The 18,718-nt window shown below is 40.3% G+C and overlaps 1 protein-coding gene across 9 annotated transcripts in view; it reads left to right on the top strand.

The window, feature by feature from the left end:
• TBC1D5 (TBC1 domain family member 5) overlaps positions 1-18,718 on the top strand; it is a 602,613-nt gene that overhangs the window by 496,548 nt on the left and 87,347 nt on the right. For all 9 annotated transcript variants that reach the window (XM_070072843.1, XM_017346738.3, XM_008266048.4 and 6 more), the window contains one exon: positions 17,736-17,821. In XM_070072843.1, coding sequence (XP_069928944.1) covers positions 17,736-17,821 — 86 coding nt within the window. The remainder of the gene's footprint in view (positions 1-17,735; positions 17,822-18,718) is intronic.

The raw sequence follows: 18,718 nt of genomic DNA, 5'->3' as shown, positions 1-18,718 counted from the left end.
TGGTGGCGATTCCCTGTGTGTGTATCTGTCTATGTGTGTGTGTATTAAATCATGTATTTGGTGCTATTTAAGCATCTAGAGGGCCTTCAAAGGTCAGCCCTGTGGTCCATCTTGAAAAGCCTATATGAAGAGTCAGTCTTCGAAGAGTTCAGAAAGGTTGACTAAACGAAGTAGAATACTGAGTCACAAAGCTTCTATCAGAGTAACAAGTTCAGCCAGAATTGAGAAGCCTTCTGCATACCTTCTGTGATGTGTGTGGTGTAATTAATACAAAGACTAAGCTGATAAAAAAATCCTTTTTATCTTTTAAGTGATGTTAAAGAGTTAAGTTTTATTTTTAGTTAATGCAGGTAAGTGGGAAAAAAAATCAGAAACAGCCCTCTTCCATACGCCCATTGAGGAGATGGCCCCGTAAGTGGCAGATGAGGGAGGAGTAATACAGCACATGGTAAGGAAATCCCTGCAACAGACAAAGTTATATTCAAAAGTCTCCATAAGGTCCCCCTTCTCCACATCATTCCTTTTCTTCCAGGAAAAAAAAAATATGTGTGTGTTTGTGTGTACATTTTCCAGAACACATCGTATTTCTAATAGCTTGATTGAGATATAATTTACATGTAAAAATCCTCTCATGTAAAATATACTATTTGGAGCTGGTATTGTGGCACAGTGTGCTAAGCCACCGCTTGGTATGCCTACATCCCATATTGGAGTGCCAGTTTGAGTCCCAGCTACACCACTTCCAATCCAATTTTCTGCTAAGGTGCACCCTGGGAGGCAGCAGCTGATAGCTCAAGTGTCCTGAATCGGAGTTCCTAGCCCTTCCTTCAGCCTAGCCCAGCCCTGGCTGTTGCTGCTGTTTAGGGAGTGAACCAGCAGATAGAAGCTCCCGTTCCATCTCACTCTCAGGCTCTCTCTCTCACTTTGCCTTTCAGATAAATAAATAAATCTTAAAAATTAAAATACATAAAGCATGCAATTCACTGGGTTGTAGTATATTCACAGTTGTTCAGTATCACCATAATGTAATGTTGGAGCACACTCATTATCCCTGAAAAAAAGTTATACTCATTCCCAGTCACCCCGCCCCATAATTCCCTCTTGCCATCCTTCTACCCCCTACCCAGGTAACCACTAGCTACTTACTCTTTTTGCCTGTTCTGCATATTTTATCAAAATCGGATCATATATTATGTAATATTTTGTGACTGACTTTTCTAACTTACATTCTCCTTTCTATTGCCAAATAATATTCCTTTATAAAGACATATCATATTTTATGTATCCATCAGTTAATAGACATCTGAATTGTTTCTATTCTTTATTATGAATAGTGCTGCTATGAAATTTTCCTGTGCAAATTTACAAAAAAAAATTTTTTTAAAGGCAGAATGACAGGGGTGCATGGGCAGGGAGAGACGAGAGAGAGCTCTTCCATGTACAATGTCCAGAACTTGACCAGGCCAAAGCCAAGTGCTAGGAACTCCATCTGGGTCTGCCACATGATTGGCAAGGTCCCAAGAACTAGGGTCATTATCTGCTGCCTCCCAAGTACATAAGCAGGGAGTTGAATTGGAAGTGGAGCAGCTGGGACTCAAACGTACACTCCAATAGGAGATGCCAGTGTTGCAAGCAATGGCTTAACCCACTGTGCAACAATGCCAGCCCCAGTAACTCTGTTTTTTATTTATTTATTTATTTGATTTTTTGACAGGCAGAGTAGACAATGAGAGAGAGAGAAAGAGAGAAAGGGCTTCCTTTGCTGTTGGTTCACCCTCCAATGGCCACTGCGGCCGGCGCACTGTGCTGATCCGATGGCAGGAGCCAGGTACTTATCCTGGTCTTCCATGGAGTGCAGGGCCCAAGCACTTGGGCCATCCTCCACTGCACTCCCTGGCCGCAGCAGAGAGCTGGCCTGGAAGAGGGGCAACCGGGACAGAATCCGGCGCCCCCACCAGGACAAGAACCCGGTGTGCTGGTGCCACTAGGCGGAGGATTAGCCTAGTGAGCCATGGCGCCGGCCCCCAGTAACTCTACATTGAACATTTTGAGGAACTGCCAAACTGTTATCTAAAGTAAATATACCATATTGACCATCTTGCCAACTACACCTGAGGGTTCCAATTCCTCCACATCCTTGCCAACAGTTGTGTATCTGTCTTTTTTATGACAGCCCATTCTGATGGGCATGAAATAGTATCTCATTGTGGTTTTGATTATCTGATGACCACTTATGTTAAATATCTTATCAGCCACTGCGTACATCTTTTTAGAGAAATGTTATTACAGATCATTTGTCCATTTTGAATTGGGTTGCCTTTTATTGTTGAGTTGTAAGAATTCTTTATATATTATGGATATAAGACTTTTATCACATATGTGAATTACAGATATTTTCTCTGGTTTGTAGGTCATGTTTTCACTGTCTTAATGCTGTCTTTGGAGTACACATTTATATTTTTTTAAAAAATATTTATTTTAAAGAGTCACAGAGAAAAAGGAAGATATATATATATATATATATATATATATATATATCACATATATATGAGAGAGAGAGAGATCTTCCAAAACTGGTTCTCTCCCCCAGATGACTACAATGGCCAAGCTGGGCCAGATAGAAGCCAGGAGCTTCGTCTGGGTCTCCCATGTGGGTGGCAGGGGCCCAAACACTTGGGATATCTTCTGCTGCTTTTCTCAGGCCATTAACAGAGAACTGGTTTTAGAAGTGGAGCAGCTGGGACCATCAACAGGTGCCCATATAGGATGCTGGCATTACCCACTATGCCACAGTGCCAGCCCCACACAGTTTTTGAAAGCTTTTATTTAATAAATACAAATTTCATAGGTACAGCTTTAAGAATATATCGGTCCTGCCCCCCATACCAGCCCTCCCACCCCCACTCCCATCCCACCTTCTACTCCCTCTCCCATCCCATTCTTCATTAAGATTCATTTTTAATTATCTTTATATACAGAAGACCAACTCTATAGTAAGTGAAGATTTCAACAGTTTGCACCCACACAGACACACAAAGTTTAAGATACTGTTTGAAGACAAGTTTCACCATTAATTCTCATAGTACAACTCTTTAAGGACAGAGGTCCTACATGGGGAGTAAGTGCACAGCGACTCCTGTTGTTGATTTAACAGTTGACACTCTCATTTATGACGTCAGTGATCACCTGCCCACACATTTTTAATTTTGACAAAATTCAACTCATCAGTCTTCTCCTTTATCACTTGTGCCTTTGGTGTCGTATCTAAGATGCCTTGCTTAACCAAGATGACAGAGATTTATCCCTGTACTTTTTTCTAAGATTTTCATAGATTATTAAGCTCATATATTTAGATCTGTGATGTATTTTAAGTTGATTTTTGTGGGTAATGTGAGGTTGGGGTCCAGATGTATTCTCATACCAGTGTATATCCAGTTCTGTTTATTGAGAAGTCTGTTCTTTCCACTGGTCAGTTACTTTCCCTCTCTGTCAAAATCAGTCAGCCATAAATGTGAAGGTTCATGTCTGGATTCTCAGTTCTGTTCCATTGATGTAAGTTGCCTGATGCTAGTACCACGGTTTCATCATTGCTAGAACTTCATAGTCAGTTGAAACTCTTGTCTGTCTGTTTCAGAATTACTTTAGCTATTCTCAGTTACTTGAATTTCCATATGAATTTTAGTATTTCTGCAAAGTTTCTTTTCATTTTATATATGTATTTATTGTTATTGCTTATTTGAAAGACGAGACAGAAACCAAGAGAGCTCTCCCATCACCTAATGCCAGCAATAGTCAGGCTGGACCAGGCCAAAACCAGAGGTCAGAAACTCATTCAGAGTCTCCCACAAGGGTGGCAGAGACTTAACCCCTTGAGCCGTCACCTGCTACCCCACAATGCATGATTTAGCAGAACACTAGAATTAGAAGTAGACCCAGTTGGCCGGCGCCAGGGCTCACTAGGCTAATCCTCCACCTTGCGGCACCAGCACACCGGGTTCTAGTCCCGGTGGGGGTGCCGGATTCTGTCCCGGTTGCCCCTCTTCCAGGCCAGCTCTCTGCTGTGGCCAGGGAGTGCAGTGGAGGATGGCCCAAGTGCTTGGGCCCTGCACTCCATGGAAGACCAGGATAAGTACCTGGCTCCTGCCATCGGATCAGCGCGGTGCACCGGCCGCGGCGGCCATTGGAGGATGAACCAACGGCAAAGGAAGACCTTTCTCTCTGTCTCTCTCTCTCACTGTCCACTCTGCCTGTCAAAAAATAAAAAAAAAAAAAAATTAAAAAAAAAAAGAAGTTCTAGACCCAGTACTCAAACCCAGGTACTCTGATATGGGATGCGTGCATCCTAAGTGGCAAACACTGAACTGCTGTGCCAAACACAATCCCTTTAAAAGATATTTACTTAAAAAAAAAATACCCTTTGTGTGTTATTATAGACATTGCTCATTGTTTCCCCTTCCATTTAACAAGTTACCTCTCTAGAGTATGTCAAGTAAGGTTCCACCAGGAAACAAGAACGCTATTTCCAAGGAAGGTAATTACTAAGAAAGGAATGGCCTCCTAAGAGTCTCCTTCGTGCGGGGAGGGTGATTAATGAACACCTTCTCAGCCTCCTTTCTGAGTCACTATGAGCTATGCAGCCATGTTTCTTCTCACTGCTTCAAAGGTCCAACATGGATCTGAGATCCCAACTAACTAATTTAACTCTTCGAAAATTAACCTCTTGGGGATGACGATTTGGTGCTGAAGGGAAGATGGCATTTGGGCTACCCATCTCCCATATCAGAGTCTCTAGGTCCGAGTCCTGGCTCTGCCTGCAGTCCAGCTTCCTGCTCCCTGGAAGACGGCATCCAGTGGCTCAAGTGGTTGCATCCCTGCCCCCCGTGTTGGAAAGACCTGGACTGAGTTCCCAGCTCCAGGCTTCAGCCTGACCCATCCCTGGCTGTTGCACTTTTGGGGATCCAACCAGCAAATGCAAGCTCTCTCTCATCGCTTCACTCATTTTCTCTCTCAGCTTCTCTAATAAAATAAGGTAAATAATAATTTTAGAAAAAAGAAATAATCTCTTTTTTTTTTTAAAGATTTATTTATTTGAGAGGCAGAGTTACAGAGGGAGAGAGGAAGAGACAGACAGATAAGTCTTCCATCCAGCGGTTCACTTGCTAAATGGCCTCAGTGGCAGGAACTAGGCCAATCTAAAGCCAGAAACCACGAGCTTTTGGGTCTCCCACATGGGTGTGGGGGCCCAAGCACTTGTGCCATCTTCCGCTGCTCTCCCAGGCCATTAGCAAGGAGCTGGATTGGAAGTGGAGCAGCTAGGACTTGAACAGCGTCCATATGGGATGCTGGTGCTGCAGACTAGGAAAATTCAACTACCTCTTCTTAAGAAGTGGCCAGTGGACAGCTCCAATTTGGAGCAACCCTCTCTGCTATTCATAACCTCGCAGCAGTAGAAATCCTCTCAGAGAAGTTAGAACAGAGAGAGCGGGCTCTCCAGAGTAGCCAGCGTTCTGAGCGTTTCCCATCATGCTCCCCTCATGCTCCTCCTCTGCTTCTCATTCATTCAGCTAAAGCAGGACTTGTACGTCTAAATGTATCCCACTCCTAATTGTTACTCCCCTCCAGGATGCCTGGCACTCAGTTAATGTCAGCAGTTTGCCCACTACTGAAATGTTGAAGTACTTCTGTATGTGGGCACTTTACCAAGTCCATGTAAAATGCATAGCATGAAAAACTGCATGGAACCAAAACATGTACACCAAAATAAACTTTTTGTTAAAAAAAGAGAGAGAGAGAGAGAGAGGTTTACTTATTTTCTTGACAGGCAGCGTGACAGAGAGGGAGAGTCAGAGAGACCTTCCATGCATTAGCTCACTCCCCAGTTGGCCACAATGGCCAGGGCTGATCCAAGCCAAAGCCAGGATCCTGGATCTGTATCTGAATCACCCACATGGGTGGCAGCGGCCCAAGTACTTGGCCATATTCTGCTGCTTTTCCAGGTGCATTAGCAGGGAGCTGGATTACAAGTGGAAGAGCTGGGCCTCGAACTGCTGCTCTGACACAGGGTGACACCTTTATCTGCTGTGCTACAACTCTGGGCCCTAAATGTATCTCATAATTCCAGTTTCCCCCAATTTTTGAAGTACCCTTATGTTGCCGTTGATTTCTCAACAATGTTGCAGTGGATTCGTTTCTGAGAGGAACAGCGTGGTGGGGGTAAGAGGCGCGGAGTCACCACACAGACCCCGGGAGTCGGGTGAAGGCAGGCTTGAGGCGAGCAGCCGGCAGACTCGTTTATTTCAGTTGAAACTACATCTTATATAGCCAAGACCAGCCAGTGCCCCAACCAATCACAGCCTGTTGCCAGGCAGTTTAAAAAGCCATCGAATCACAGCCTGCTGCCAGGCAGTTTCAAATCCATCCAATCACAGCCTGTTGCCAGGCAGGCTCCATTGCCAGGTGGGTTTCAAAGCCGTTCCTGAGTAACTGACGCTCGCTTGCCAGTGGCCACTTTGGCATGGCCTTCTCATTCCACCACACCCTTATATAAAAAAGATGGAGAAACACAAAATTAAAGAGAGGAACATCAGGGCTTTCCGAATTTGGGGGAGTTTCCTCCTGGTTCCCTGTCAGTCCTGGTTGGTCACTGCCCTTGGCATACAGTTTGTTTTGTATTTGACCACCACCCCTGGACATCTTAATATAATAGCATAGTTAATAGACCAATACAGGAGTGTGCATTGTGGCATAGTGGGTAAAGTCACCACCTGCAATGCTGGCATCTCATATGGACACAAGTTTGTGTCTGGCTACTCCACTTCCAAACCAGCTGCCTGCTAATAACCTGGGAAAAGTAGTTGGGCCCCATGCAAGAGATCTGGATAAAGCTCTCTCCCTCCCTCTCTCTCTTAGTAACTCTGACTTTCTGATAAATTAACAAAATCCTTTAAAAAAGCACACACTAATGCAGTGGTACCTGTAAGACTAAACCTTCCAAAGGGAAAATCTATTATCCACAGTCACCTTTCTGGTTTCTGAGAAGTAACTGTAGTTCCCAAAGTAGTCTGGGGATGGAATTCAGGTCTTAGAACTCAGATTGGGAAAAATGTACATATTTATTTTTATGAAGCCCTTTCTAAAATTTATGTTTTCTTACAATATTGATAAAGGGGATAAAGTACAATAGTACTAAGGGTACCTGAAACATTGTCATTCAAAGCGATCCCAGCTGTTTCACATCACATTGCAGTTGTTGAAGATACCTTGAAATACCATTTACAGTCATCACTTCTTCAAAAGTACAATGATTAGACCAGCCACTCGATCTAGTTATTTAATACATTAATATAAAAGCATATGTCCATGTGCTACAAAATTTATTAAATATTTTCATTAGTTTTCCAGTATAATTGATTTCCTTTATGACCCTCTGTATTTCTTCTAGTGCTTTTCAAAATATTACTCTGAGAAGGAAGCCAAAGTCTTCACCAGAAGCAGAGCACTCTGTGGCACAAAAAAAAAAAAAAAAAAAAAATACTAAGAGCCAGCGGCATAGATAGCAGAATGAATGAGCAGCTTGCAGATGGTGTGCCAATCATTACCACTCAATATTTGAAGGGGCTTTGGTGTCAAGGGTTAGCGATTAAAACTAGCATACCTTCCAGTGCTGTGCACTGCTTAGAGACGTTCACATCTGAGATCAGTGGTGTTTTCATAATGGCATGTGAACTCGGGAACACAGCAGTCCAGAAAGACGAAAGCCCATCTGTGTGGACTCTTCTCTCAGGGCTTCTCTGTGCTGTAACTTGACACACTTTTTTATACGGAGAATAGGCCCAACAAGAAAATGGAACTTGACCATGTGCATTGTTTATATTTCCATTCTAATTTTTTTGCTCTTCATTTGGAAACTTCAGAGTTCATTATTGCTACTTCAGTGTTTAAAAAAAAAAAAAAACTGCAGCACACACACACACACACACACATACAGTGTAATGGGCAGAGTGCAGTGGCTAAGCTGCTGCTTGGGATGCCCATGTCCTGTACCAGAGCGCCTGATTTCAGTCCCGGCTCTGCCTCTGATCCAGCTTCCTGCTGTTGTGCACCCTGGGAAAGCAGCAGATGACGGCTCACGTGCGTGGGTCCCTCATACTATGCGGGAGATCTAAACTGAGTTCCCAGCTCCTGGCTTGGACCTGGATTGCAGGCACGGGAGCTGGAACTTGAACCCCTGTACTCCATTATGGGATGTGGACTTCCCAAGTGGCAGCTTAACCCACTGCACCACAACACCCGCCTAGGAATGTTTATTAAAATTGTGTTTTCTCTCTAAATAATGAAGATTGAGAACCACTTAGGAACAGACAAATGGCTACACAAATTGCTTTAAACCACTCGAGTAAGCATCCAGCCCCCGTGCCCCCGCTAACACAGGAGGAAAGCAAAAGGTAAAGAACTTAGTTCTACTGAAAAGACCTGGCCTGAATATTTTGAGGTCCGCTACTGCAGCAAACTGAGGAGGCAGGTGTTTGGTGCAGCGGTTGGGACACGCGGATATCATTTCAGAGGCTCTAGGTTCAGGTCCCAGCTCCGCTCGTGACTCCACATACCTACTAATGCGCACCTTGGAGGGCAGCGGGTGATGAGCCAAGATCTGGGTCTCTGCTACCCACATGGGAGACCAGGATTGAGTTCCTGACTCCTCTGACATGTGGGGAATAAAGTAGCGGGTGGAAGCCATCTGTATCTGTATCTCTGCCTCTCAAATGAATAAAATAAATAAGTATATATAAATAAATAAATAAATAAATAAAAATTTTAAAAAGAAACTTGGTTAACCTAAACTCCTATTTCCCATATATAAAAATAGCAAAGTGGAGGAGGGGTATGTATGTGTTCCTCTGACATCTTCCCTGAATACCCAATTCAAAAATAGAAATACATTAGAGAAAGAAAAATGTTTTATTTCTCTTTTGGTGTCTATTTATTGTATGAAGCTAGAGTGGAGCATGACGCACAGGTGGTTTAAAATGCTTCTGTGCCACCAGATCCTGGCCAGCCAGGGGGGGGGTGGGGACGCCACTTCAGAGCCTGGGCCTGCTCAGTGGGTGGAATGGAAGTGGCATGGGTTCACAGGTTTTGTCTGTGTCTTTACCCAGTTAACGATGTTTTTGCTTCCTTATTTTTTTTTACTTTTCCTCTTCTAAATTTTTTGAATTTTTAATCTACAGTTACATGAAGGAAAACTATCTAAATTTTTCTGTCAGTTGCTTTAAGATTCTTAATACCTAGCATGTTTGCTATGAAAATACATAGGAATTATTAGCATATAAACCAGAGGTTATTTTAACCATATTAATTATATAATTAACTAAATTAATTATTTAACAATTTACAACATTACAAGTATTTATGTTCTTGTTTGCTGAAAATCTATATTAACTTGGTAAAAGTATTACATCTACACAGCTTGGATTTTGTAATATTAATAAGACAAACTAGGTTTTATTTTTCCCAATGTTACATTTTTGCAGTTTAATTTATACTGAGTATTTGAAATTAATTAAATTAACTCCTGTTATGGCTTATTTCAAAAATAGAGAAAGAGAACTAGTTTAGGCAGAGAAGATGTGGCTCAATATACTATTATACATAAATACACATAAGAAAATGATTATTGTCCTCAATCACAAATAATATAAAAAGAAAATCAGCTCTTGAATTGATGACAAAGAAGAAAGTCAGATACAAAGTCTTGGTTTGACAGCAGCATCCGGGTGATACCAGTCATGACTGATATATGTGTGTGCTTTCGCATGTGTATTTTAAAAAGAATTTTTGGGGCATGTAGGATTATAATGTCCGCCTTGTAGATCCTGTGGTGACTGTGTCTGTGTTCAGTGGAGAGGTCAGTGTGTGGCAGTGAGAGAGAGAAATGGTGAGACCTTTGTGAACCCTCCAGCCACCAGTGACTATCAGACCGCAGATTTCCCCAGCTTTAATTACAGGCAAAAGAGAAGACAAAATTAGCATTTTAATATAGAAATATCTTAGGCTTTAGGAGAATTATGATAAATCTAATGTTGCCTAGTGAACCAAAGAGGGGATATTACAACAAACTGTCTCCTTAGGAATATTTGTTTAAATAAAGGCAACAATACTTCATCCTTATCTTTTTGGGGTAATTATCAGTATTTCAGGCTGTTCTTTGTTCCAGGTTTAAAACACCTTAAGTTTCTCCCTCTCTCTCTCTCTTTTTTTTTTAGTAATTGGCAGTGTTTGTTTTCTGTGAAACTACAAAAAGAAAAAAATTCTATTTGCTTGGCACTAACAAGATAATTATTGTGGGGCGAGCTTTGCTCTGCAGCTCCAGTTCTCCCATGCTATGGCATCTCTGCACTTGGATGCGTTTAGGTGAGCTCGTTTCCGTGATGGCGAATGAAAGCGACTTTTCCACCACGGCTGAGGCTTGCCCACCTGTCTGCCTGAAAACACCTGCAACATATGTTCGCGTAGCCCTGGAATGCTTCGCCTTGGGGTCCTGGGAAGTTCCCCCAGAGCTTTTTGCTTATAAACAGCCGAGCAATTCGTTTCTCTAATGATGGTTGCTTTTCTCCCAGCATTAAGGCGATCACATATTCACTAAAATAAGAATCTCATTTTTCATCAAAGAGGAACATTCGACACATTTTTACAGTGCGGTTTCTCCTTCTAAGCCTTGTTTGTCCTCTTTTCTAATCTGGTGTGCTGGAAGAATTGCAGGTTGGTAGCAAGACACTAGATGAAAGAAAACTAAGTAATTCTTCATCTTGTCACGTGCTTTGTTTTCTTCACACCAGACATACATTGTGCTAGCCATGTAAATCATTGTTTTCCATAAAACAAGCACTACATGAACTTTGTCAGTTTAATGTAAAAGCTGTGACCAATAAACTGTAAAATGATAACAACTCGGACCTGCTGGAGGAAATCACTTTGATTATTGTAATCTTGTAAGCCAGGAAACAAATACTGTGTGAATAGTTTAGTATGCTTTTACGCCATTTAAAATATATATAGATGTATTCATATATGCTTCTGTAGTGAGAAATAAGACAACCTCCCCCCATGAATGAGACCCACTGTACATGATGCATTCCCCTAAATACACATTTTTACTTTAAAAGATGTAATGTTCTGCAGAATCTATCCTAAATTTATGTATGCTTTTCAGAGTATAAAACATTGCTTTTCCTACCTATTTGTCATCATGGGGTTTAGGTTGTCAAACTGTCACAGATGCTCTCGATTTCAAGGTCTGCTGTCAGTTCTCAGTGGTATCAGGAGGTAGTCATTGCTTCCATTTCTTTGAGTTTTTATCAAGTGCCTGGCACTGTGTTGTGCCAGGCACTCAATTTTCGTTGTGTCATTTAATCCCCTCAGTCTTGCAGGTGATGAAACAGGAGCCAGAAGTGCAGCTAACTCCTCACAGTTGCTCAGCTGGTAATGAATGGGACAGAAATCCGAGTACAAGCCTGATTGACTTCTGATCCCTCTCCTCACCCAGCAGGCACCCTGTCCCTCTCAAGCTGACAAGCCACGTGATGTTTGTGCTTTTGTTTTCAGCATGTAACTAGAATTCTGCACTCATTCATACAGATACTCAATAAATTAGCACAGTGATCTCTGAGATTGCACTTTTCAGTTCTGTGTGTATTTTTTAAAGACATTTTATTTTAAAGGCAGAGTTACAGGGGAGGGAGAAGAGAGAGAAATATCAATCTTCCATCCACTGATTCACTCCCCATATGGCTGCCGCTGCTGGGGCTGGACCAGGTCGAAACCAGGAGCCAGGAGTTTCTTCAGGGTCTCCCAGATGTGTGCAGGGACCCAATTGCTTGGGCCATTTTCTGCTGCTTTGTCAGGCCATTAGCAAGGAGTTGGATCAGAAGTGGAGTAGCCAGGACTTGAACCAGCACCCATATGGGATGCCAGCATCATAGGTGGTAGCTAAATCCACTGCACCAAAATGCCAGTCCCAAGTTCTGGGTATATTTAAAATAGCCTGTCTGGGGTCAGTGTTGTGGCACAGCAGGTTAAACTGTCACCTGCAATGCCAGTGCTAGCATCCCATTAGAGCACTGATTCTAGTTTTGGCTGCTCCACTTCTGATCCACCTCCCTGCTAATGCACCTGGGAAAGTCTGTGATGGCCCAAGTGCTTTAGGCTCTGCCACCCACATGGAGACTTGGATGGAGTTCCAGGCTCCTAACTTCTGCCTGGCCCAATCCCAGCTGTTACAGCTATTTGAGTGAAGCAGTGGATGATAGAGCGCGCTCTCTCTCTTTCTCTCCCCCTCTATAACTCTTATCTTTCAAATAAATAAATCTTTAAAACATAAAATTGCCAGCCTTTTGAAAGCGACTGTGCTGTTAGATGAGTGTCTCAGAGATGATTCAAAAGGAGAGACCATCTTCAAGTGAGAGACAGGAGTTAGAGGATCAATCCAGAAAGTACCATCTCTAACAACCGCTGTTGGTTGGGTTTGATTTTATCAGACTTAAAATAAGGAAAATTGCTGCAACTTCTTGTAGCTAATTGTACTTCTTGCAGCATCTTGTAGTAAGCTATACTTAGTGTGAATTAGCATTTAAATATTTTATAGTACTATAACAAAGTGAGTCCGAACTTAAAATATTGAACTGTTTCCAGTGGGGTCGGGGGTGCAGGGGGAAGGGAGTTACATGCCCTTCTGTGGATTTCAGTTGAAGAGGATGGCCAAAGGCATCCATTCACTGTTCATACTCACTCTGCGACAGCATGTGTGTTCTGCCTGAAATGACATTAGGGGCAGGTTATTGTCATAGGATATACACCTCAGAAGTGAAGACCAGTAACTGTAACAGGTTAAATTGATTTCAGTTTTATCCCTTACATTGATTGCTATCATTTAAGCACTATTTGTAAATTGATTTTATGATCATGCTAAATTAACCAAAGCATTTTGGAAAGTCAAAGCACAGCATGGGTTTTGTTTTATTATGTTGGATTTGTTTTGTTTTGTTTTTTTCATAAATTTCCTTCTAGGACTGTAGTTTCTACCAACATCAGTTCTGTTCCTATAAACCACTTTGTCCACAAGACTTTATACAGTGCCCCCCCAAATCCAGCCTGTCTGTGCAGTGGATAGAGTTTCAACATTGTTCTTATTTTCTGACCGTAAAATAAAATTATGAAGAGAAAACTTTAAAAGAACTCCAACATGGGGCCACTTTTATGACACAGCAAATTGTCACTTTTTGTGACACTGGCATCCAATATCAGAGTGCCAATTTGAGTACCATCTGCTTCAGTTCCAAACCAGCTCCCTGCTAATGTTCCTGGAAAGACCATGAAAGATGCCCAAGTACATTGGCCCCTACCTCCCATGTAGGAGACTACAGGGAAGTTCCTGGCTCTTGGCTGTGCCCTGGCCCAGTCCTGGCTGTTGCAGCCATTTAGGAAGTGAACCAGTGGGTGGAAAAAATCTCTCTCTCTCTCTCTCTCTCTCTCTCTCTTTAATACTCTGCCTTTGAAACAAATAAATCTTTAAAAAAAAGATAACAACTTCTAAATGAGCAAAGTTGAATGTCACTTGCTACATTAAGTAGCTGAAATCTTGCAGAGGATAAAATTGATTTCAAGTTCCCTCCGGTTGATGCAGAAAAGGCATAGTAAACACAGGATGGGCTGAAGTTTGTGATTTCTGCGTGTTTATATGTAGAGTCATAGATTTGCCAGGTCATGGGATGTCATTGATATTCTGTATATAGACCAGTATAAGATACAATTATCATTTTGCTATCTTTCTTCCAAAGGAAAAGTAATTGACATAAAAGCATTTCTTAAAAATTTATTTTGGTTTGGAAGCACAATAGCTGAAATCCTGACTGTGTGAAAATGTATTTAAGACAATTATGCATTGTTCCAGTACGGAAGAGGACATACAGTTGACACATTGTTCTGCACCATGAGGAATTACAGGCGTTAGCTCTTGGTTTACATGTGCAGAATTCTATAGCTTCTATAAGAACGTCTTCAGCAAGCTTGTGGGAATGCACAGTGAAAAATCTTGGCAAGAATTTTAAAAAATTGCACCAAAATAAACATCATTTAATTCCATTTTCCATTAACTTTTTGAAGTATGCTCATATTTTAGAGGATGTTCCATATCTTAAAGGTTAGACAGCAGAGCTATTATTTGTATTGAAAGTTTTATTCAAGCAGCTGGTACTGTGGGGTAGCAGGTAAAGCCACTGCCTACAATGCCAGCATCCCATAAGGGTGCCGGTTTGTGTCCCAGCTGCTCCACTTCTGATTCAGCTCCTTGATAATGACCTGAGAAAAGCAGCAGAAAGAAGATGGCCCAAGTGTTTGAGCCCCAGCCACCTACATGGGAGACCCAGAGGAAGCTCTGGCTCCTGGCTTCGGTCTGGTCCTGCCCTGGGGTTGCAGCCATCTGGGGAATGAGCCAGCGGATGAAAAGATGAAAAAGCTCTCTCTCTCTCTCTCTCTCTGACTTTCAAAATAAATAAATAAATAAATCTTTAAAAATATTGTTTTATTTGGGAAAAGATCCTTTAAAATAAGAACAATAAATATTTTTTAAGTTACATAAAATTAAAATTCTGCTCATTCATCCCCTTAAGGAAAATGTTCTAGTTGATACATAGTCCTGCTTGTCTGTCCATTTGCTTGTAAATGGACACTTCTATGGACAGGGATTTGAACCTATTAGTTTTGTTTCTTTTGTTTGTAGAGCAGGTATTCCAAAATTTCTTGACTTCTTAAAACCTCATTCGGAAGAAATAAAACTGATAAAACTAAATTAATTAAAAGAGAATTATAGGTAAATTAAAGAACCATTAGTACTGAGTTCATAAAATGATCTATTAAATTTATTTCCATTGTATTTGAAACACAGAGAAACACAAGAGAGAAAGAGAGCTTCCATTTACAGGTTCACTCCCTGAGTGCCAGCCCAAAGCCAGAAGCTCAGAACTTAACCCAGGCCTCCCGTGTGAGGACAAAGACTCAAGTACTTAGGCTGCCGCCTCCCAGGGTGTGCATTAGCAGGAAGCTGGAATCTAAAACACAGACAGGACTTGAAGCCAGGCCCTGATACAGATTCCTGGCGTACTAGGTAGCATCTTAACTATTGTGCCAAATGCTTGCTCCAGTACTGAGTCTTAATGTATGAAAGTATCCATACCCTTTTGACTTTTGTGTCCATCGTGTGGCTCCTTACAACCATGCAGTGGTTTACAAGTATGCCAGGCATTTAGTTCTGTCCTGCCTAGTACAGTAACCACAAGTCATAGGTGACTGCAGCATTTGAAGTGTGGCTATTTCAAATTGAGATGCGTTATAAGTATGAAATACACACTGGATTCCAAAGACGTGGTACAAAAGAAGCAATGTAAAGTATCTCAGTAAAGTTTTATATTGAGTACATGTTTAAATAATAATATTTTGAATATATTTTAACTGAATAAAATATTACTAAATAAAATTTAAATTACAGATGAAGTTTGTGTTTGTGACCCACATCATATTTCCATTGAACATTGCCAGTCTAGATTACTTGTATGTCCACATATTTGTTTTAGAAATAGCAACATCACAGCAGAAAAACCTATGAAATAGCTTTTTAACTGTCACCTCAATTTTGTTAATGTTTCAAATGCTGTTTTTCAACATCACCTTTGGATGTGATTTTGTTGTTACTGTTTCCAGGACGATGGTATCTTAAACTGCCTCTCCTTGGTTAGCAGCAATTCTCCTAGGAATTTAAATAGGCCTCAGTGAAAGTGATGCTTGAACCTTGTTCATACGTTCAAGGTAGATCATTCTTCCAAATAATGGCTTTAAGTGCCTAGTAGATCGGCACTCCAGGCCTTCAATTGCTTGTTATTTCTTTATAAAGATATTTCAAGGAATGGCTCCATGTGATCCCTTTCATTATTTTCTAGCAAAAGTAACATAATCCTTTATTAGTTTATTGGAAGTCTGAGAAGAAAAGCCTTTTATATTAACAAAAACAAAACATATTTCCAGGTACTGAGAATAAAGAGCAAAATTAGTCATGAATGATAGTCCTATGTAAGTTCATTTTTAAAATAAATCATGAACGCTTTGTCAATCTGCCAGCGTCTCTAACCTCTATTTTATTTTCCCATTATACTTGGGTCCAGGTTGTCATCAACTACCATGCGGAAACCTGTGTAATTCCTAGAGAGAGAAAAAGTTGCACTGCTAGACTTAATAGTATGGTAGTCATGGAAGCATCAGTTATCTTCATCAAGGCAATTCAGATTTGATTATTATAGAACTGTGTTGAATACCAAACCAGTGGAGTAGTAGCTGGAGCTAAATCAAGGGATTGTCGTTTTTGTCAGATGATTAGGGCTGGCGTGGAAGAGATACGAGAGGGTTGAACTGTATAAATACTCTCTTTTCAGCAGAAAAAGAAAAGGTCCATCATGGCTATCAAGATGCTGCTTGTTAGCTTGATGAATTTCAAACTATTTAACCTTAGCAATTATGTGCCCCCTCTCCCTCCTGCCCACACGCAAGTCTACCAGAGCTTCAGGATTGTGGTTCCAGGGATTGGTATCTAAGCGCACTGGTCATTGCCGATTTAGATAAAATGTAGTTTTTCTGCATCTAGAATGTATCTAAGGACAATGTATACTCTGGTTCCAAGACCTAATTATTACTTGAATTATATGCTCAAGCAAACATTAGAACACATTTATTTGTAAATTTTAAAAAACTTTTTAAATGGGAAATATATGTATTTTTAACATGTTAGAGATTATAGTATACATTGAAATCATGGTATTCATTGAAATCATACATATGTAAACATTAAGTTTTTATAAAATAGAAGTGTGTTTGTTAATTTTTATTTGCCCATGAGAAGCCTGATGCACTTAGGTAATAGTGCAACTTTGAAATAAACACACCCAAGATAATGATTCAAGGATATCTCTAATGTTTATAAATATTAAATGCCAGAAAGGGCAGTGTTATTAATGCTTTTATGAAAACGTGGATTGATCCACTTGGTTTTGTGTCACAATGATTATCCTACTAATATTTCTACTACCTGGCATGTTTAGGGTACTTATTAAACTCATAAATAAGACTAGATGATAGAAATTGCTAACTTTAAAGCAATTGCTGAATTTTGATGCCATTCATTTTGGGAGAAGAAAGACTTGGTGTGCCATCTAGTGGATATATGTAGCATTCTGACCATCCGAAACTAAGGGGATTTTTGCTCTTCCACCAAAATGTGGCTTTCTTGACACCTTAGGTCTCCCAGCCCTTTATATTTATTTTGAATAGTTTGCTCTTGTGTTACATCTCATACAGTTTTTTAGTTGTGTCATAAATGTATCTGATATTTTGCAAGTTATATTTGAAATTGATTAAAGCCATCAAATAAATCTAATGAGAAGAATAATCTGTGTGAACTGAGACAGGGAAAAGTAAAATATATTAAACAGTTTGAATGTTTAATCAGAACTAATATCAGTTATAAAAGAACTTAAAAGGTAGAAGCAAAACCCCAGCACATTGATTAATAAACTTCATTATTATACATATTCTATTCTGAAGGAATGTAAAAAGTATCACATCTGTCCATTTATATGTTACTTTTTAATTTTGGTAGCCTTATACATTTTAATTTATTGTTTTTTTTTTTTCTTTAGAGAAACCCAAGACCAGTGACTTACCAGTTCCATCCAAATTTGGATTATTACAAAGCACGAGGAGCAGACCTTATGAATAAAAGCCGGTAAGTCCCCCCTCTCTGATGGTAATTCTAAAACATGGTCTCAGAAAAATTTTTGGAAAATCTTACATGGTTGCTGGAAAGTATTTTCCAGATTCTAGCATGTTAATGGCTAATGTGCATAAGGAATCATTATTGAGTGAAGATCTGCCTTTCTTTTAAGGCATAAGAAAATGGTATATTTTGATGCAAGTAGTCAGATGGAGAATTAAATAAAGTATACTTGTTACAACTTGAAGTTACACAACTTCATTTTTGTAACACTAATAAACTTGAATAAATTGTGCCTACTTGTATAATCTTTTTCTAGATTCTTGCTGTTGATTGAAAAGAGGCAGTTCTATAATATATTTTTAAATTATTTCAGTAACAAAATTAAAATTGGGTTTCCCAACTGTCTTTGGAGCTACACAATAAGCTTATAAATGCTTGTATGTGCATTTGTGATTGCGTACATAGAAATTTTAAGGGTCACTGTAGGAATAAAACAACATTAAAATCCTGCTTTTTAAAGAAATTAACATTGGCATAAAGGGTTGATGAACAGTTTTGTTCTTTCATAATACTATACTCAGATGTCTCAAGAGTTAACTTGTCAAACCAGAGCCATTTCAAATTAGAATGTAATTTCAAAGTTTACTCTGGAAGACTTAAAATGTTAGTAATGATAAATGCTGCCAAGTTGTCCGAATTTTCTTCTGTAAGCATATTGCCTTACGTGCTAGCTTTTCTTCAGTAGAAATCCAACAGCCTGAAAATACGTTTATGGAGTACATATCCTCAGTATGTTCTGCAGCTACTGGAGAGTTCAAAATAACAAAGTTCCTGCTACATAGGAACTCACGGTCCAAGGGGTGAGAAGGAGTTTACAACAAAGTGGCTACCTTTAAACTTAAAATT

The sequence above is a fragment of the Oryctolagus cuniculus genome, chromosome 4, assembly GCF_964237555.1.
Source record: "Oryctolagus cuniculus chromosome 4, mOryCun1.1, whole genome shotgun sequence".
Lineage (NCBI taxonomy): Eukaryota > Metazoa > Chordata > Mammalia > Lagomorpha > Leporidae > Oryctolagus > Oryctolagus cuniculus.
Note: the sequence above shows the minus strand (reverse complement) of the source record. Positions and strands in the feature narration are given on the sequence as shown.